At 37.6% G+C, this 22,449-nt stretch overlaps 1 protein-coding gene and 1 long non-coding RNA gene across 2 annotated transcripts in view; both read left to right on the top strand.

The window, feature by feature from the left end:
* The window catches only part of LOC118896409 (zinc finger protein 420-like), a 39,422-nt gene extending 23,239 nt beyond the window's left edge, over positions 1–16,183 (top strand). The window contains exon 4 of the mRNA XM_036854176.1: positions 14,510–16,183. Within this exon, the coding sequence (XP_036710071.1) occupies positions 14,510–16,054 (1,545 nt within the window). The 3' untranslated portion in view covers positions 16,055–16,183. The remainder of the gene's footprint in view (positions 1–14,509) is intronic.
* Positions 582–12,015, top strand: LOC118897205. The gene is made up of 3 exons (XR_005020369.1): positions 582–644; positions 1,678–1,763; positions 11,981–12,015. It is a non-coding gene; the product is annotated as an uncharacterized LOC118897205 (long non-coding RNA).
* Positions 16,184–22,449: the final 6,266 nt, after the last annotated feature.

Genomic DNA, 22,449 nt, shown 5'->3' with positions numbered 1-22,449 from the left:
TATGGTTTCCTTTGCTGTGCAAATGCTTTTAAGTTTCATTAGGCCACCTCCTAGAGAAATGGAAATAAAACCAAAAATAAACAAATGGCCTCATTCTTGGTTGTAATCAATCTCTGTCTCTCTCTCCATAAGGAAGAATGAGGCTGTCAGAGAGATTTATTTTTAGAATGATATATATGCACCACAGGGTTAATAGTGATTATCTCTCTGTTATGGAATTCCATCTAGTTTGGGTGGCTTGGTTTTTTTTTTTTTTTTCCTGTCCTTTTTTGCCTACCTGTTGAATAAACGGTTATTTATAAATAATCTATTGATATAATGAATAGGCGTTACTTTTGTTTAAGAGGGAAAAAGTTTGTTAACGAAAAACTTGCATCCCTTTAGACTCCTTTTTTTTTTTTTCTTTAGCGAAAGGGAAAGCTTTTTTTCCCCCTTTTTTCCATTTAAATAACGAAGGAGCAACGCACATTCGCAACTTGCAAGGATGTGGAAGGGCAACTCCCGAGCCCCATAAGCGACACTGCGCGCAGACGCCCTGCCTTTTGCGGAGGCTGCTGGGAAATGTAGTTCTAGGCGTCTGAGGGCGCATGCGCATTTGTTGGCTTGCGGGTTCCGACAGAGTCCTTTATTTTTCGGTGGAGCTGGTGAGCTCGTTTTTAACCCGACTTGTGCACGCGGGTGGGAGTTACGGAGGACTCCACTTCGGAATAACGTCCCCACCCCAGGGATGAGGCGGGGCTGGAGGGGCCTGAGAGAATGCTTTGGTCGGGCTTGGTTTGGGGGGCGGGGGCGGGCGAAAGGCGGAGATTAGGGCATCGGGGTTGGTGTTTGGTTTTCGTTGGAGTCGAGTGCGGAGTAGTGACCTGTACTCCGAATCGGGGTTATGCGGGTCTAGGGCTGCCTCTGGGTTAGAGGGAGGCAGAGCCCTAGCTGTGCCTTCCCGCCTTAAGGGCCAAGAATTTGGGCTCTCACTTCTGGGTGGGGGGCTGGGGGGGTGGGAAATCTCGAGGACAGAGCTGGGGGCTTTGGCAGTAATGGAATCGATCGGGCAGATAAATACCCGGACGGGAGGGGCGGACATCCTGGACTTTGGTAGGAAATTTCAGGAAAACTGATCTAGGAACTTAGTGGCCCTAGAATTTAGGGCTCCGGACATCCTGCTCTTTTATATGAAATACACCTCGCCTAGAGGTAGTTTTTTGTTTGTTTTGTTTTGGTAAATTCCTGAAGCCTCTTCTGTAAAGAGCTGTGGGAATGATTCCCTACTTTCTGTGCGCACTGAAGAGCTGTTGATTGTTGTTCATTGAGATGGCATTTGTGAATGAGATTTCAACAACTTAAAATGCTTTGCAAATGTTACTATTTTTATTAATAAATGGGAGAGGACTGATGTCGCAGATATCACCCATCTTGAGAGGGCCAGAGCTTTGGAGTTAACCCTGTGTCTGGATCGCAAGATTGGAGCCATGCCCCTAGACAATGCTGAGAATATAGTGACGGTGTCAGAGCCCCAGACAGCAATGTCAGTGGCCTTTCCCTTTGTACTCTGCAGGGAAGAAGTTTGTTCCTAGACTCATTCTGACCTTATTTTTAGGGAGGGTTTGGGTTACATCCAGGTGGTTAGATAGGGGTTCCATAAAGCAATCCTGATTTCTGAGGGCCCCTTTTCTTTTGCAGCTCTGTTTTCTTAAGTCTCTACTTGATTGGATAAGATGGAATTAAGAAGGAGGACCTGACCATTGGCCCCTGATTACATGTCTTTGGTGAGCAAAACTTTTCAAGCCTTTTGTATTTACCTTGCTGGGTTTAATTTCTAAAGTTAACATCTGCAGTTTGAAAAATCACATGTAGTTAAATAGCCCTTGAAATTCTCTTATATTGCTTATAATTTATATGTACATGTTATGTGTATATAACCATGCAGTAATGTATGTATAAATGTACCCAAATATATTCTTTAAACATTAAGATAACTCTTACCCTGGCAAAATGCTCATTTATGAGAGCATTGTGAGAATTGAGACTGAGGAAACAACAGAATCTCCCATCTCACACTTAACTCCAGATAGCATATTTTCTTGAGCCTGTTTGGCAAATTTGTACACATAAAACATACAAGTGAATCAACTAGGCTTTATTTTTTCTTTCCGGAAATATCTCTGTGCCCAGAGGGAGGAAAGATTTTTTTTTTCATTCATTGAGTAAATATTAGTTAAAGGCAAAAGGCAGGTAATGTTTGAGGCACTGGTGATACCTCCAGTGAGTAAAGCAAAGTCCCCGCCTACATGGAACTGACAGTCTAGGATGAGCACACAGACAATAAACAATATACAGTGTGTCAGATGGTGGCTGGTGGAGGCAACTGCACTATAGTAGTGATGTTAGGGAGGGCCTGGACAGCTGCTTTTTCATATATGGGGTCAGGGAAGGCTTCTCTAACAGTGTGACATTGAATAAAGACTTGAAGAAAATGAGGATGTGAGCCTTGCAGATATCCGGGAGGGGAGAAGTTCCCAGAGAGAGGAAACAGCAAATGCAAAGGCCCTGAGGTGCAAATGTCCTTAGCCTGTGTGGAGAGCATCAAAGAGGCCATTGTGGACAGAGGAGTGAAGACATAGCATAGTAGAGGTTGAGATGACAGAGGTAAGAGGGGTCCAGATCACACAGGGCTGTGCAGGCCACTTGGAGGAGATTGGCTTTTACTCTGAGTGAGAAGGGAAGCCATAGGGAGGTGGTTGTAGTTGTTATTGTTTCGTCAGCTCTACTGAGGTATAATTTACATACAATTTACCAATTTTCACAGGAGGATTTTGAGGAGAGAAGTGACATTATTTGACATATTTTTTTAAGCAATTTTTTAAAATTTTATTTTATTTATTTATTTATTTATTTTGGGCTGTGTTGGTTCTTCGTTTCTGTGCGAGGGCTTTCTCTAGTTGTGGCAACCGGGGGCCACTCTTCATCGTGGTGCGCGGGCCTCTCACTGTCGCAGCCTCTCGTTGCAGAGCACAGCTCCAGACGCGCAGGCTCAGTAGTTGTGACGCACGGGCTTAGTTGCTCCACGGCATGTGGGATCTTCCCGGACCAGGGCTCGAACCCGTGTCCCCTGCATTGGCAGGCAGACTCTCAACCACTGCGCCACCAGGGAAGCCCCTATTTGACTTACATTTTAAAGGAATCATTTTGGATGCTCTGTTGAAAACAGACTGTAGGGGATCAAGAGGAGACTAGGGACACTGGTTAGGAAGCTAAGGCAATAATCCAGGTGAAAGATGATTTCCTCATTCCCTTCGCTCTCCTGCTGTTTAAGGGAACCATCTGACACTTCACTCACATCCGACCTTCAACCCCTTCCCCACCTTCACTCTCAGTGATGATCCTGCTTTCTATTTCACTGAGAGAAGAGAACCAGCAGAAAAAAACTTCCAAAGTTACCACCACATCCACCAGCCTTCCTGGAAACATTTCCGTAGAGTCTGTCCTCCCTTCTGTTACTATAGAGAAAAGGTCTGTGCTCTAATTTATATCCAATTAAATGTTACTTGTGCATTAGATTCCACTTCCTCTCCCCTACCCAGGACAGTGCCTAGGGTAATCATTGGGCAAAATTCCTGGTCTGTCATTTATATATATTTTTTGTTTATTTGGGTATATGGACAGCATTAATTTTTCCAGAAAAATAGAAAAATTCAAATATGAAGTGCTGATTTTTAAAAATTATAAATGACCTAATATCCATCAACACTAATTTGCTCTGGAAGAAATCTTTACACATATGTTATGCCTTTATCATTCTTCCGTTACAAGGGAGCTTCTATTAAACGTTTAACTAGAACCTCATTGGAAGAGAATTAAACACACAGGATTTCCTTCCTTTTCATAAATATCTCTTTCTATTGTTCTATTCCTCACCGCTTTCCAAGATCCTGTCTAATTTTCAGTTTAGTGTACTTCAAACTTAGAATGTTAAGAAAAGACATCTTAGCCAATTCTCAAAGCTCTGGTATGTATATGTTCAACCTGGGTTTAGATCATTTAAATGTATCTTGATCTCACTTCAATTGTATACATAGTCCAGTGTCATTAGTGAATGTAAATTTGCTTTACAGACAATAAATTGCATTTGTCAACCACGAGGCTTTCCATTTTAAATGTTTAAATGTTTAAATTTAAATGTTAATGTTTATAGTTATCTACCTATTTGATTAAAAGCTAATACATTACCATGATAATCATTAGCTAAACATTTATTATTTTTAATAAATAAATAAATTTATTTATTAAATAAATTTTAATTTATTTAAAGTAAATAAAGGGAAATCCCTAAACATTTAATTTATAATGTATTCATGTCTTTCTAAAGACTCAGAATGATTTGAATGGCTCATTGTTCTTTTAATAAAATCTCTCTACAGAATTCTGAACCAATGACTTAAAAATCATTTTTTTCCCTCTATGAATTTGGTTAATAATTCAAAATTATTCTTTGAGCCATCCTTTTCATTTTCTTTTCAGAAATAGTGTTTGGATTATTTTTTTTTTTATAGGTATTTTTTATAGTGGGTAATGTGAAGACTTCAGATGAAATAGATTGAGAAACTGATTGGAAATTGAATGCAAACTAAGACCACTTGACTGTTACTGAAATGAATAGCCCAGTTTGCTTTTTTTTTTTTTTTAAAGAAATTCACGTTCATTTATTTATTTATTTATTTATTTATTTATTTATGACTGTGTTGAGTCTTCGTTTCTGTGCGAGGGCTTTCTCTAGTTGCGGCAAGTGGGGACCACTCTTCATCGCGGCGCGCGGGTCTCTCACCATCGCGGCCTCTCGTTGTGGAGCACAGGCTCCAGACGCGCAGGCTCAGTAATTGTGGCTCACGGGCCCAGTTGCTCCGTGGCATGTGGGATCTTCCCAGACTAGGGCTTGAACCCGTGTCCCCTGCATTGGCAGGCAGATTCTCAACCACTGCGCCACCAGGGAAGCCCTGGATTATTTTTAAGTGGAGAGAAATAATATTGAACTCAAGAATAGGGTACAGTCTGTAGTCCTAGCCCGCTAGTGGCTAACTGTGTGACATAAGCAAGTCTCTTGTGACTGTTGCCTTGAATTGCACATCTTGGAGAAACTAAGGAAATTAACCTTAATATTTCCTGAGCCTCTTTCTAGCTCAAATACTCTGACATTATGACATCAGTTGTGAGGTTTGGAAAGCAGGAGCCTCTAGCATCTGGTCCTTGTGTTCATCTTCTTGTCTTTACTGCTCTAACAGCATCAGAGTCAGCCTTGAAAAAGCACAGAATTCACAGTTGGATGGTCTGAAGGATTGGCAAGGATTAGCAAGCACAGTCACCCATCTTTGCCTGACTGATTGCGGGGGTGGTTATGAGTTGAGAGCATAGTAACCACAGGGCGTTTTTAATAACAGATGCCAGGTCGCCAGTATACCAGAAAGTAAGAAAGACAGGGTCTAGAATCACATTTTGGGGGGTATTCATGGGTTCTCTCTGGCAACTCAGATCCAGAAGCCACAGATTCAGCAACAACAGCAGAAATACAGTTTAGAATTCTGATAGGCAGGCTTCCAGAACCTAAACTGATAAAGGAGTAAATATCAGTTTATAGACTATTCATCAGCGAGTACACATTAAAACAGCTACTGTGTGAGGGGCACTCTACTAAGTACATGGGGATTAAAAAAAAATGCAAAGAACTGGTCATAGTCCTCGCCCAGAACTGTAAGAGCTGACCACAGGAAACATTAACTTTGCTTTGCAGTTAGAAGACATTCAAAAATCTTGAATCGAAAAATGTAACTAATAGTGGTTTAGCTGGAGATAGGTCTACATAGAGGAAGGGGGACCGATTAAATGATATTTCAGGATCCTAAAGCCTACCCAGTTCTGAACTTTATAGCAATATCGTGAGGCAGTCTGGATACTTTTATACAATGTTGAGGCATAGAAAAAAATAGTCTTGAATCCCACTTCTTTAAGATAGCAGGTAACTATCAGCACGCTGTAGTACAAAGACCACTTGATTGGGAATCAAGAGAAAACTTTATACATTCACTAGTTGAAGAAATGCTTATTAGTTATGTAATATATGCCAGGTTCTGTGTGTGACCCTGAGGACAAAAGAGTATATAAGTTAGTATAACTGTCCTCAAGAAACTTACAGTCTAAGGAAGGAAGACAAGACATTGGAAGTAGAACATTGAAGTATAATGACTGTAGTAATTGGGGAAATATAAGGTGCTGTGAGTTAATTTTTGCAGGTAACATAATTATTATTAATATATATAATTTAAATAAGAATAAATTATTATGAACCTGGTATGATTATAATGTGACTTTAATACATATAAATAAGTGTCCTTTCCGGGAAAGATCTCCTCCCCTTACAAAGGCTATTTTGGCTTAGCACCTATTTCCCCACATGCTTAAACAGCACTGGATATTATATGCTTTTAACATTTTTGCCAATTTGATGTTTGAAACATATTTTACTTTGCATTTCCATGATTAAAAGTGAGGTTGAAAATTTTGTTATATGTTGGTCATTGGTGTTTCTTTTGTAAATTTCCTGTTCATATTGTTTGCCCATATTTGTATTGCATTATGTTTTCCTAACTGACTTGTAGGAACTCTATATAACTAATGATCTCTTCTGTTTTATTAGTTGTAAATATTTACGCCCAGTATGACTTTTCTCTTTTAATTTTGTTGATTGCCTTGTATATTTGTGTAGTCAAATCTGAGAGCTTTTTCCTATATAACCTCCAGGTTTTATATATTTTTAAGGACCTTCTCATACAAGATTATAAAAATATTCTTCTGATATTTTTCTGGTTGTTTTATAGATTTATTCCTAATGTCTATTGCAATTATAGTTTATTTTTATAAGATAGCAGTGGTACGTTTATTTTTTTCCCTAGATTGGTAAGCCAGTTGTCCCAAATCATTTGTTGAATTTCCATCTTTCCCCAAATATTCAAAATGCCCTGTTTAGCATATATTAAGTCCCTATAAATAATGGGCCTATTTCTAGAGTCTGTTCTGTTTTATTATTCCTTCAGTCTATCCTTGATTCACTCATACAATATTTTAATTAACGTAGCTGTATGTTTTGTTACCTAGTATGGATAAATCTCCCCTCATACGCATATTTTTTCTTTTTCAAAAATATGTGTTATATATATTAAGTTGGGGGCGTATTAGTTTCATAGGGCTGCTGTAACAAAGTACCACAAACTGGGTGGCTTAAAACAATGGAAATGTATTGTCTCACAGTTCTGGGGACTAGAAGTCTGAAATCAAGGTGTTGGCAAGGCCATGCTGCCTCTGTAACCTGTAGGGGAATCCTTCCTAGCTTCTGGCGGTTTGCAGGCAGTCTTTGGCATTACTTGGCTTACAGCAGCGTAATTTTATCATCACATGGTAGTCTCCCTGTGTGTCTCTGTGTTTTTGCATGATCATCTTCTTATAAGGACACCAGTCATATTAGATTGGGGACTACCCTACTACAGTGTGACTTCATCTTAACTTATATCTGCAGTGACCCCATTTCTAAATAAGGTCACATTCTGAGGTACTAGGGGTAAGGAGATATATATATGTATGTGTGTGTGTATATACATATATATGTGTGTGTGTATATATATAATTTTTTGGAGTGGGGGACACATTTAACTCATAACAGGAGAGAACTGGCATCTTTAAATTATTGAGTGCTTCTCACCCCAAAACATGGATTTTTCAGTTGATTCTCTTCAACTGTTGAGAGTCAGCAGTGTTGCCTATTTGAAGTTACTGTGCCTGTTTCTTAAACTGCTTTTAAGATTGTTCTCTGCCTCTGATCTTAGAATTTGGCTATGATATCCTTGGGTGTGCTTTTCTTTAAATTTAGCTTCCTTATGGTTTGGGACTTCTTGAATCTATAACTCATCAGTTGGGAATATCTTCCGTCCTATTCCTTCAGTTATTGTGTTATTTCTATTCTCTCCTCTTGTTTTGAGACTCCTGTTATACACATGTTAAACCTCTTGAGTAAATCTCATAGGTCCCTTATGCTCCAATCCTTTTTTTTATTGGTGCCTGTGAGATCTTAGTTCCCCTACCAGGGATCAAACCTGGGCCCCATGAGTGAAAGCTGGAGTCCTCATCACTAGACTGCTAGGGAATTCTCTCTAATCCTTTTTTTTTAAAGAGATAAGCTTATATGAAAAGATATATGAAAAGAACTATGTAAACTGCATCATCAGGAAATAAAACAAAATAAGACTAAATAATGGTCAAAAGAGAAACATAAGTTATAGGAAAATTGTTGTGGTGAAACAGGAGATTAACTGAAATACAATGGGATAACTTTTTGTTTTCTTTGATAAACTTTTTACTTTACAATAGTTTTTACAAAAAGGTTGCAAAGATAGTACAGAGTGTTCCCTATATTTCACAGCCAGTTTTCCCAATTAACATCTTACATTAGTTTGTTACATTGTCACAATTAATGAATGAAGGTTGATACATTATTATTAACTAAAGTCTGCACTTTATTCAAATTAACTCAGTTTTTAACCTAATGTCTTTTTTCAGTTCTAAGATCCTGTCCAAGATACCATGTTATATTTAGTCATCATGTCTTTTTAGACTCCTCTTGGCTATGATATTTTCTAATCCTTTTTAAAATTATCATTAGTCTTTTTTTTAAACTTCTGTTCTTCAATTTGCTTATTTTATTGATCTTTCCCTTAGCCCAATCTGTTGTTTTACCCATCCAGTTGAGTTCTTAATTTCAGGTATTCTGTTCTAAATGCTTATTTGATTCCTTTGGGTTGATTCCAAATTGCTGTTAAACTTTTTCATTCTTTTTTCTACTTTGTATATCCTTCTATTTTGTTTTCTCTTGATATTGGTCAGTGGTACTAACACTTTGTATGTTTACTAAGTGTTGTTGTTTTTTTTAATAGATCCACCTTTGTTTCCTTTTCTTTTTATAAAAATTAATTAATTAATTAATTAATTTTTGGCTGTGTTGGGTCTTCATTGCTATGCACGGGCTTTTTCTAGTTGCGGCAAGTGGGGGCTACTCTTCGTTGTGATGTGCGGGCTTCTCACTGTGGTGGCTTCTCTTGTTGCAGAGCGTGGGCTCTAGACATGTGGGCTTCAGTAGTGGTGGAGTGCCAGCTCAGTAGTTGTGGCTCACGGGCTTAGTTGCTCCGCGGCATGTGGGATCTTCCTGGGCCAGAGCTCGAACCCGTCTCCCTTGCATTGGCAGGCAGATTCTTAACCACTGTGCCACCAGGGAAGCCCTGTTTACTAAGTTTTGACTATGTTCTTGTTGTCATGATAAAAGTACCATAGAGGTTCAAGCTGATATCATCTTTCACCAGGAAGAGTTCTCTTTTTTTCTCTTTAAAGTAGACAGGATCATCTCAGCCAAGCTGAGTTAGTGCTTGTTTTGATAAGATTTATTTTACCTCTTGGTTGCTTCTTTTCCTAGGATGTGGCCCTCCTGGGCACTCAATTGAAAATGTGGCAGCTCTTTGTCTCCTCAGTCCTGAAAAATTGTGGGAGATTTACTTCTGACATTCAGAGGTTTTCAGCCTAGCTCTCCAGAGCCCCAACCCATACAGCTTAAAAATTCAGATTCTTTGGGAAGAATCTGGTCATGTCGGGACTTCCCTGGCGGTCCAGTAGTTAAGACTCTGTGCTTCCACTGAAGGGGGCGTGGGTTTGATCCCTGGTCGGGGAATTAAGATCTCGCATGCCACATGCTGTGGCAAAAAAAAAAAAGAAGAAGAAGAAGAATTTCGTCATGTGTTTGAGGCCCCTTCCATCCCTAACGTTACTTTAGCCAGTTGTAAATACCAAAATCTATACTGGTTCCTTTGCCCTTCTTGAGTGGCCTTCTGTGAGGCATCAATCTTGGATTCTCAGCCGGAATTGGTAAGAATTTAGGTCCTCTAGGTGAAAAGTGGCTGTATATCCTCAGCATCAGTTTATTACTCCTCTAGAGCTTTCTTTTGCCTATTTTGTTTTCAAGCTCCTCCCAAGTCTCCATTAAACTTTTCTTTCCAAATAGAGAACATATCTTTTAATATCAAATCTTGTATCTGTTTTATCTGTCCTATTACCTAAAGAGGGTAGCACAAGGGAAGTTATATTGCAGTATGAAATATGACAGACAGTGATATCAGCGTTTTCTGGGTAAGTTGATTAGCTGTTTGACATCTGAGGTATCTCACTGTGGCACTTATCTTGGTGAATTCCTTATCATCTATGGTCTGATCCTCATATTTGCAGTTTCAGAAACTTGAAGTTAGTGTAGAGATAGATTTAACCATGTAAGTTTATAAGTGACTGATGAGTTAAATGGAAAGTGGATTTATATTACATTGAGATCCAGAACTACCAAGGAATTCATATTTTTATGTTGTCTGGCAAGAAAGAAAAAAAAAGGAAACAAAATTCTAATCCTAATTTTGCTTGGCAAGTGTGCAGTTATACCAAAGGGAGTTAATGGTGTGATGCAAATATGTAAAGCTCTTAGATAAGGTTATCATATTAGTTCTAGCCCCACAATAAACTCTACCTGCTTACTGAGATAAACAGATCTAGCTAGTATTTGGTGCTAGTCTCTTTTCTTCCAGGTTTTGTGTGAATAGAAGGAGTCTACCGTTTTTTGTATCTCTAACACCTCTTTTTTCTATGTTCTGTTACCATCACTTTACTTTTGATTGATCTTTTATAGTTGATAGATAGATAGATAGATAGATAGATAGATAGATAGATAGATAGATAGATAATTTCTTATTTTCAGTGTTTTTTTAGGGAAACTTCAGAATTGCTTCTGTATACTCTCAACAGATACATAGTAGGCACCAAATAAGTACTTTTGGCCACTCTTGAATTTAGAACTTTAGAACCCTGAACTCTATTTGAACAACTTCCTAGCCCTCTACTTTGTCATTTTGAGTTGTTAGCTTTGCTCTTCCTTTCGTAAGTAGTTGCACGAATGATCCCTTAGAAGGTGTTTGTTTGCTGTTCTGGGAACCAGTGGCATTGAAGGGTGCCAGTGGACTTTACCTTGTGGTAATGAAAAGAATCAAACCATTGTCAGATACTATAAGTGATAACAACTGCAGGAGCCTTGTCTCATGGGTTAAGTATAGCTTTGTAATTACTAGAGACTGCCATGACTTTTTCCTCAAACGTCAAAATGTGTGGGATTATGGGATTTACAAGTGTTTATCTGAGCTGGGCTTTGAGTTTAGGGACCAGAGATCTTAAAATTTTATTTGTGCATGAGACAAGATATTTCTTTTATTATTAAACAGGTGATTGCTCTTTTCTTCAAAACACTGTACGTAGATAACTTTATTATGTTGCCTTAGCAGCATCAACATTCCTATATTTCATAGTTCCTGAAGATAACTTAGGACACAATTTTGAGATCCATCATAAACACCCAAGCCCATATCCTTCACCAAGATTCTGAGCATCAGCTTTTCAAATCAGGTATTATCTTCTAAGTAGGAAGAACCATATTAATAGATAACAGAGGAAAAAACAGAGAAATGTCACAAGATACTTAGCCAAGAAAGAATCAGATAACTAACAAGCAAGTTGCGAGAAATCCTTGTAAATAATAGTTCATCTGTCCATTGTGGTGGTGGTACCAACGATATTGGTACTAGGTGGTAGATTTGGAAATGCTCGTTAGTGTCCACTGTGCAGAGCCCCCTCTTATCTGTGTATAAAACAGAGTTCACCTAGTGGGAGCAGCATTCAACTTCATTTCTACATATCTTTATCCATCTTCTCACATATCTTTGTGATCTCAGCAGAAGGGATGACCCTCTTTCATTTATTAATGAATCTCTCTATTTGTACCCCAGACTCCATTATTTTCTACTTGTTTTAGGACCTTGATTTAATGATTATTTCATAATTCAGTGTCTCCCTCTTCGAATTTTAGACATCAAAAGTTTTTCTGGGCTTCCCTGCTGGCGCAGTGGTTGAGAATCCGCTTGCCAATGCAGGGGACACGGGTTCGATCCCTGGTCCAGGAAGATCCCACATGCCACGGAGCAACTAAGCCCATGCGCCGCAACTACTGAGCCTGTGCTCTAGAGCCCGTGAGCCACAACTTCTGAGCCCGTGTGCTACAACTACTGAAGCCCACACGCCTAGAGCCCGTGCTTCACAGCAAGAGAAGCCACCGCAATGAGTAGCCCGCGCACCACAACGAAGAGTAGCCCCCGCTCACCGCAACTAGAGAAAGCCCGCACGCAGCAACAAAGACCCAACACAGCCAAAAATAAATAAATTAAATAAATAAATCTATTTAAAAAAAAGTTTTTCTTACTTTTGCAAGAACATCTTCTGTAACGATGCTCTTTTATTTACCTTTTAATTTTATTCACCTTTTAATTTTATTCTCTGCTTTCATTATCAAACTTTTCATACTCGTACCTAACAGCCTCAATTCTATTCAACTTTAATCTTTGAAGTTAGACTCTTATCATCTATTTTTCTACTAAAATTATTTTGAAGAGACCCCTGAATCCTGAATTCTTTCTTGGTAGAAATCTGTTCTTAGTCCTTTCCATATTCAAACTTTTCAGCTGCATTTGTTATTTTGTCTTTGCTTGTGTGACAACACTAGATTATTTTCTGTTTTAATCTCTTTCCAAGTGCTTTTTCATTAGTTTCACTTCCTCCCTAACACAAATGCATGTCTTTTAAGGTTTATATTTTACTTGTTTATTTTTTATCCCAAAGAATCATGCATTCTGATATCCTCAAAAATAGTCCTTCCATGTCATTAATTCCCTGATATATTTTTTCAGCTCACATATCTCATTTGAATTCCCCATAGTTTCCCTGCCTAGAGTATATTGCTACTTGAATGTGCCACTTCACTTTAAATCACTTTAAACTCAATATGGTAAAAAGTGAAATCACCAAATTTCTCTAAGTAGCCTCTTTTTCCTTCTTCAGTATTTCTATAATTTGTACCACTATTATTGCTACTATTAGTTCCTCTATTAGTACCACTATTACTTCCAGCTTTCTTGGCTAGAAACCAAGTATCTTTATGAATCTCATTCTGTAAAAATTCCTCATAATCAATGTTAGTATATTTTTGTTTCTTCCTTTTTATGTTTTAGATTTACTCCTATAGTAAATTCTTTTGTATTATCCTAATCCAGGCCCATGTCATTTATATTATACTTTCTTGCTGAATTTGATAGCCTTATTCTATTATCCATTTTATTTATTTATTTGTTTTTTAATTAATTAATTTATTTTTGACCACGTTGGGTCTTCGTTGTTGTGTGTGGTCTTTCTCTAGTTGCGGCGAGCGGGGACTACTCTTTGTTGTGGTGCATGGGCTTCTCATTGCAGTGGCTTCTCTTGTTGCAGAGCACGGGCTTTAGATGCATGGACTTCAGTAGTTGTGGCACACAGGCTCAGAAGTTGTGACACACAGGCTTAGTTGGTCTGTGGCACGTGGGATCTTCCCGGACCAGAGATCGAACCCATGTCCCCTGCATAAGCAGGTGGATTCTTAACCACTGCGCCACCAGGGAAGACCCCATTACCCATTTGAGATGAAATTAACAAGCACTTCATCTAAAACATCACACATTTATCGTGTTGCTACTATGACAGAAAACTTCAATTTTTCTCTCTCCTACTACATAACATTTCTGTTTGTCAGAATTTATTATATGATCCCATTTCATTTTTCCTTTCTTATTTTTTCCTCTGCTTTCCAAAGACATATATTTGAACTAGTATCATTGACTCTTTGTCATGTCATGTACTTTTTATATCTTTATTTTTAATTATACTATGAATTTTGTCTCAGTGCTATCATTTCTTTTACCACACTTATCTATATTAATCCTTTCCTTCTTTTAACTTCCATATTAATCGGAACTGATACTGTATAATCTTTTGTTTTATCAGCAGTGGTTTATTTTGATTATATATTTTTCTGTAACTGATGAGTGAGCTTTGTTTTCCCCTTTATATTCCAGAGGGAAGAAATATTGTCTTCTGCTTAATCCTGAATATTATATCCAAAGTCAGAGCATTAATTCCAAAGCAGAAAGCTTCTGAAAAACAAATAGTGTCATGGCATGATGTTAGAATATTTTTCAAATGATGGTTCTACACATTAGAAGAATTGGAATTCAATAACCAATTTGAGAAACACAAATAAAATTAAATTATAAGGAAAAATAATTCAAGAGGAAGATCATGAATATAACAGTTTGAGGGAAATATTAAATCTCAGCTCAAATCTTTTAAACAACTGAGAGTTTCTAGAAGATAAAGACCTCATAATTATGACACAAATGGAGCTTAAAACATAATTCTGCTTCAATAGATTTTTTTAAAGGCAACTTATAAATGAGAAATAATTTTAAATATAAGAAAGGATGCATTTGTACCTCCAACCTTACTTATTCTGGAAACAATTTAAATGTAAACCCATAATTCAGTACTAATGGAATCTGAGAAAATTTGTATGAGAGAGAAACGTAAATGTAAACTATGTGGTAAATCCTTTAGCCGAAACACTAGTCTTATTCAACATCAAAGAATACATACTGGAGAGAAACCTTATGAATGTAATGAATGTGGAAAAGCTTTTAGTCAGAGCACTAACCTTATTCAACATCAAAGAGTCCATACTGGGGAGAAACCTTATAAGTGTAATGAATGTGAAAAAGCCTTTAGTCATAGGTCATCCCTTAGAAATCATGAGAGAATACATACTGGAGAAAAACCCTATCCTTGTAATGAATGTGGAAAAGTTTTCAGCCATATTTCAGCCCTTAGTCAACATCACAGAATTCACACTGGAAAGAAACCATATGCATGTGTTGAATGTGGGAAAACCTTCAACCGGAGCACACATCTTATAGAACATCAAGGCATTCATTCTGGGGAGAAATCCTACCAGTGTAAGGAATGTAAGAAAGTTTTTTGCCACAGCTCATCACTAATCCGACATCAGAGAACTCACACAGGAGAAAAACTGTACAAATGTAATGAATGTGGAAAAGCCTTCAGCCATAACCCAGCCTTCATTCAACATCAGAGAATTCATACTGGAGAGAAACCTTATGAATGTAATGAATGTGGAAGAGCTTTTAGTCAGAGCACTAACCTTATTCAACATCAAAGAGTCCATACTGGGGAAAAACCTTATGAGTGTAATGAATGTGAAAAAGCCTTTAGTCACAGGTCATCCCTTAGAAATCATGAGAGAATACATACTGGAGAAAAACCCTATCCTTGTAATGAATGTGGGAAGGCTTTCAGCCATATTTCAGCCCTTATTCAGCATCACAGAATTCACACTGGAAAGAAACCATATGCATGTGTTGAATGTGGGAAAACCTTCAGCCGGAGCACACATCTTATAGAACATCAAGGCATTCATTCTGGGGAGAAATCCTACCAGTGTAAGGAATGTAGGAAAGTTTTTTGCCACAGCTCATCACTAATCCGACATCAGAGAACTCACACAGGAGAAAAACCCTACAAATGTAATGAATGTGGAAAAGCCTTCAGCCATACCCCAGCCTTCATTCAACATCAGAGAATTCATACTGGAGAGAAACCCTATGAGTGTAATGAATGTGGAAAGGCCTTTAATCGGAGTGCACATCTTACTGAACACCAGAGAACTCACACTGGAGAGAAACCTTATGTTTGTAAGGAATGTGGAAAAACTTTCAGCCGAAGTACACACCTTACTGAACATCTAAAAATACATTCTGGTGTGAAACCCTATCAATGTAATGAATGTCAAAAACTGTTTTGCTATAGAACATCATTAATTCGACATCAGAGAACTCATACAGAAGCAAAACCCTACCAGTGTAATGAATGTGGAAAATCCTTCAGCTTAAGCTCAGCCCTTACTAAACATAAGCGAACACACACAGTGGAGAAACCTTATCAGGGTAATGAATGGGGGAGAGCCTGCAGCCATAGGTCATCCCTTACCCCTGAGCACTCACAGTAGTAAAAAACTCTTAAGATTGTTATGCAAGAAAAACTTGAGGTAAAATACTCATTTACTCAATATTATAGTGTTCGTACTGAGAAGAAACACTGTTCTTGTAATTCATCTGAAAAATGTGTTATCATTGATATAAAAACTTATAATGGAAACAGTCATCTCTAAAACTGAAGTTTGTCTTTTAAAGACATTTAGGAAATTAATTTTAGAGATAATTTATTACCAATGTATATATTTGCTTATAATTAAAGCCTTTTCAGATACACAGAAGTTTTAGATGGATGATAAAAATTGTTTATATATAATCTTTTCAGTAGTTCTTATCTTATTTTTAAATGTTAAAGTAACACCTTTATAGAGGGTTTGAATTTTAAATTTTGACAAGTTTAATTAAGCCATAGACAAGAATGCTTTCCCCCACAGAGATAAGATGCATTATTTTCCAGTATTCATGGAATTAAAAAAAATTTTTTTTTTAATTTATATTTTTGGCTGCGTTGGGTCTTTGTTGCTGCTTGCAGGCTTTCTCTAGTTGCGGCGAGCAGGGGCTACTCTTCATTGTGGTGCATGGGCTTCTCATTGTGGTGGCTTCTCTTGTTGCGGAGCACTGGCTGTAGGCGCGTGGGCTTCAGTAGTGTGGATGCCAGCTCAGTAATTGTGGCTCGTGGGCTTAGTTGCTCCGCGGCATGTGGGATCTTCCCGGACCAGGGCTCGAACCCATGTTCCCTGCATTGGCAGGCAGATTCTTAACCACTGCACCACCAGGAAAGTCCCAGAATATTTTTTTTTAATGGACTATATATATGGCTACAAAGAAAATTTCAACAAATTCTCCCTGAGGGAAATATTCAAACCTTCCCTGTTTATTTATATATTTTTACCACAGTGAGATAAAAGAAAAGAACAACTGAAAATAGCACCACAAAACTATTTAGAAATTAAAAGTAGTTTTCTAAGTAATTTTTGTGTTAAAGAATAAATCCAAACAGAAAAAATGCAATTATTAGAAAATAATAAAACTGGAACATAAATTAAGTATTCAATTTTAAAAGATAGGAAACCAAATAATAATATAAGCCCAAAGGAAAAAAAAAAAGGAATGCATTAATAAGGATAAAAGAATACATTAATAAACTAAGTACAAAAAGTACATTTGATAAGTCAATATATAAATTCTAGCAAGTAGGATAATGGGAAAAAAAGGAGAAAACACTATATCTAGGAGTAAGGAAAGGAATATAAATACAGATAAAAGGGAAGTTAAATTTTTTAATTCAATCATTAACAAGTCAAATCTAGCAGTTTAGTAAAATTAATACTGATATTTGTCATAGCACTTCCAGACTAGTTCAAAAGGAGAAATGTACATTAATAAAGAAAGACTGTATTATACTAGATGCAGTAAAAGGATTTGGCAATATTCTACAGTCATTGGCATTGTTTTAAAGTTTGGAATAGAAGGAAACTTCCTTAAATTGATAAGAGATGTTTACCAGAAACCTACCAAACACTGCATATAACTAGAATGTTCTTATCAGAAGCAGGAACGAGACAAGTGATGCTTAATGTCAGCACTCTTAGCAATGTTCTACAGGTTTCAGGTAATTCAATAAGAGAAAAAATTCTGAGCCAGTAATATTTAAAAGGAAGAGAAAAATTCCTGACACCATGAGATGATATATTTGGTTTCTAGAAAATCCAGCGAGTAGGGCACATATATACTATCAACAATGCCCAAATAAAAAGCTTTCTTAAATAAAAGAAATAAAAAATGTAATGGAAAAAAGTGACAGTCACAGTATTGACCAAAAAAATCTAAAAATGCCAGGAATAAAAAAAAAATTCCAAGAGATTATAGGATAAATTTGTTTCTAAAGAACATAGAATAGTATAATAAATGAAGAGGCACGATTAGAAAAATTGTATAAAGATGTCAATTTGTTTTAAATTTATCTTTGATTTGCAAGCCTAAATCAAAATCTCAATAGAGTTTTAAAAAATAACAGCTTTATTGAGATACAGTTCTCATACCACATAATCCAACTTTTCAAAGTACAATTCAGATATTAGCATATTCACAGAGTTGGGTGACTGCCACCACTATCTAATTTCAGAATATTTTCATTACCCCAAAAAGAAACCCATACCTATTAGCAGTGACTCTCCATTGCTCTTCTCCCTCCAGCTCCTGGAACTACTCATCTACTTTCTTTTTCTGAGGATTTGTCTCTTCTGGCTTTTTTTATTTCAATAAAATCACAGAATATGTGGTCTTTTGTGGCTGGCTTTCACTTAGCATTATGTTTTCAAGGTTTGTCCATGTTGTGGCACACATCACTACTTCATTTCTCATTATGGCTAAATAACATTTCATTGTATGGGTAGAGCACATTTTGTTATCTGTTCATCAGCTGATGGACATTTGGGTGGTTTCCACTTTTTTGTTATTGTGAATAATGCTGCTACGAACTTCCACATATAAATTTGTGTAATGTCATGTTTTCAGTTCTCTTGCACATATATACCACGAAGTGAAATTGTTGAGTCTTATGTTAACTCTGTGTTTAAACTTTTGAGGAAATGCCAGACTATTTTCTACAGCAGCTGTACCAGTTTTCAGTCCCATCAGCAACATATGAGGGTCCTTATTTTCCCCCGTCATTGTCAATACTTGTTTTTTTCTGTGAGATAGATATATATACATATACCTAACTATATATATATATTTATATACATATACATAAATATATATGTATATTTTCTTTGGGGAAATGTCTATTTGGATTCTTCACGCATTTTAAATTAGGTTATTTATCTTTTTATTGTTGAATTGTAAGAGTTCTTTATATATTCTGGGTACTGGACCCTTATATATCTAATTTGCAAATATTTTCTCCCATTCTGTTGATTGTCTTTTCACTTCTTGATGATGTTCTTTGAAGCACAAAAAGTTTCAGTTTTTTTTTTTTAAATTAATTTATTTATTTTTGGCTGTGTCGGGTCTTCGTTTCTGTGAGAGGGCTTTCTCTAGTTGTGGCAAGCGGGGACCACTCTTCATCGCGGTGCGCGGGCCTCTCACTATCGCGGCCTCTCTTGTTGCGGAGCACAGGCTCCAGACGCGCAGGCTCAGTAATTGTGGCTCACGGGCCTAGTTGCTCCGCGGCATGTGGGATCTTCCCAGACCAGGGCTCGAACCCGTGTCCCCTGCATTGACAGGCAGATTCTCAACCACTGCGCCACCAGGGAAGCCCCAAGTTTCAGTTTTGATGTAGTCCAGTTTACCTATTTTTCTTTTATTGTTTGTCCTCTTGTTATAACCCAAGGTTGTGAAGATTTACATATTTTCTTCTAAGAGTTTTACAGTTTTAGCTCTTTTAGGTCTATGATCCATCCATTTTGAGGTAACTTTTTAATATATGGTGTGAAGTATGGGTCCAACATCATTCTTTCGCATGTGAATATTCAGTATTCTCAGCACCTTTGTTGAAAAGACTGTTCTTTCCCACATTTAATTGTCTTGGCATCCTTGTCACTCAATGGGATTTAAAAATGAAACTTAACACACTAAAAATAAGTATATTAGAACAACTAAACGACTGTTAAAAATTAAAAGCAACAAAATAGGGCTTGCCCCCCAAGTTATTCAAATGGTAGTCTGTAGGAAAAAAAATAGTTGGTATACCACAGATGAAACAATTGTTATCTATAGAATAGAAAACAAAGAGAAATATTTATATATGATACTTTAATATATGATAAAAATAATATCTCAAAACAGAGAAAGAATGGACTATTCAATAAGTGACATTGGGATAACTGGCTATTTATTTGGAAAAATACCTCATAACATACACAAAATTAAATTCCAGAAGGGAATAATTGAATGCCGTTTTGTGGTAGTTTTCCAGAAGACAGGAACTGGGCACACAAATCTGAGGTTTTCTTCAGATCCTTCCAAAACTGAGGCAGGAGATAGATGGACCCCAGGCTGAGCAGCGTGGAGTTCGCCCCCCCATGGACAGATACTCCAAAATAGCAGGAGGGAGGAGAAGCTAAGCCCTGCCCAGATAAAAGACCAAATATTTCTCATTCTCAAGGTCAAGTAGACCTTCCTGACTACACGAGCAGAAAGACTCCTTGAAGGTCAAAAAGGGGGGCGGGTGCCATAGCATAGTAGGTGATGTCAACCTACCCATAGGCCTCTTTGCTAGAATCCATCTTGGCTAAGAGATGTGTGTGCACACGTGGGAGGACCCTGAGATATACCAAATATGGACTCAGACCAGGCAAAGCAAGATGATTGGCCAAAGGAAACCAGGAAGAAATGCCCCATAAAAGTGATTCAAACTATCACAAGGGTGCGACTCTTTCTCTAAGCCCACCCGTGTGTCTGTCCACCTGTACTCCTTTTCCTCCTGATAACCCTTTACTTCTTTCATTGCTTTCCGTCTTTGTGGGAATTCTATTCTGCAGAGCTGAAGGGCCAGGGCCTTGTCACTGGCCACTGGTCTAGTGGCTAGGATTCAGTGCTCTCAGTGCCGCTGCCCGACCTCAATCTCTAGCCAGGAACTGAAGCCCTGCTTCAAGCGGCTGCAGTCCGAGGCCATCCAAGATCATAACCACTATTGGATAAACGCAAATTTTAGAGTTTTGGAAAAGTTTTATTATAACTACTGATAGAATTATAATGGCATGGCTCTCTTCAAATTGCTGCAAAAACGATAGAAAAGGAATAAACCTAAAACAAAGGAACAAGTAAGATTGGGTATAACCATTTTCTCAGTGAAGATTCCTTTTAAAAGTTACAGCTTTTAGATTAGATTTACAGGAAGGAAAACTAACATTTGTTGGTTGCTAGATTAAATAGTATAGAAATTAAGGTGCTAAGGTTATCTAACTCATCCATGGTTACCCAGCTTTTAAGGGCAGGAGCAGGATTACAAAACAAATACATCTAAAATTATGCAAAAACTCACAATAAAAAGGTAGACAAAAATAAATCTGTAGGGCTCTGATGACAAAGCTTGTATGAATTTTGCGATGACACCATACACAAGGGCCTATGCCATAGGGTAGAGCCCATTATTGGGCAGAATACGGACATAAGAAGCCAAAGATATGCATTTTCATTTTCTAGGACTGATGTAACAAATTACCAGAAACTGCGTGGCTTAAAACAACAGAAATTTATTGTCTCTCAGTTCTGCAGGCCAGAAGTCTTAAATCAAGATGTCGGCAGGGCCACATTCCTTTTGGAGCCTCTACAGGAGAATCCTTCCTCACCTTTCCAACTTCTGGTGGCTGTCAGCATTCCTTTTGGCTGCATCACTCCAATCTCTGCCTCTATCTTCATGTGACCTTCTCTTCTGTGTTTGTCTTCTCCTCTTCTGTCTCTTATCAGGGCATTTGGATTTAGGGCCCACCTGGGTAGTCCAGGGTGATTTCTCCCCAAGACCCTAATTTGTATCTGCAAAGACCTTTTTTCCAAATAAAGTAATATTCACAGGTTTCAGGGGTTTGAACATAGACATATATTTTGGGGGGCCACAATTCAACCCACAACAGTACATGAAACTGGAGGACAAATATGAATCATAATCGAAGCAGAAAGCAAACAGATGAAGCCATTCTGAGTTTTAGGATAAGAGGTGGGGCAGATATTGAGGTAAAAAATCCTGGCTATGATTGTCTATAAATTAGAACATGCATGTAAAATTAGACCAGGGCAATGATTTTCAAACAGGAATTCCTGGAGGTACATGGAAATACATGTAGGTATGGTTTGGAGATAATAAATTTCCATATTCTCTTTCCTAAAGTTTATTATCTGAAAGCAAAGCTGTATTCACAACAACTCTTCTCCAGGTTTACATAAGAAAGGTATACTCCTCACTCATCCCACACTTCACTAATGCATACCAGAAAAAATGGTTATCATTTTCTGGTGATAAAATGAAGACACCATAAAGCCTTATGGCTTCCTTCTGTCAAGGGTGAACTATGGGATTAGAAATGATGTACTTTGGCCAATGTTAGGATTTCGAACACGAGCTTATAGTAGAAGTAGGAGGAGGAGTAATTAAATTTTTAAGAACTTCACTTTTTTTTTAATTACCCCAACTGTTGCCAAAGAATGTATCGCTCTTGAGGGAGGGTCCCTTGAGAAGACAAAAAGAACATAAAAATATTAATGCTAAAAACAGCCTTCTTTTTTTTGTTTAGGTTTTTGTTTTGTTTTGTTTTGTTTTTGGCCACGCTGCACAGCTTGCGGGATCTTAGCTCCCTGACCAGGGGTCAAACCTGTGCCCCCGGTCCCCTGTAGTAGAAGCTCGGTGTCCTAACCATTGGACTGCCAGGGGATTCCCAAAACAACCTTCTTTATGTAATTAAACAAACAA

This window comes from Balaenoptera musculus, chromosome 6, assembly GCF_009873245.2.
Source record: "Balaenoptera musculus isolate JJ_BM4_2016_0621 chromosome 6, mBalMus1.pri.v3, whole genome shotgun sequence".
In the NCBI taxonomy this organism is placed as follows: domain Eukaryota; kingdom Metazoa; phylum Chordata; class Mammalia; order Artiodactyla; family Balaenopteridae; genus Balaenoptera; species Balaenoptera musculus.
Note: the sequence above shows the minus strand (reverse complement) of the source record. Positions and strands in the feature narration are given on the sequence as shown.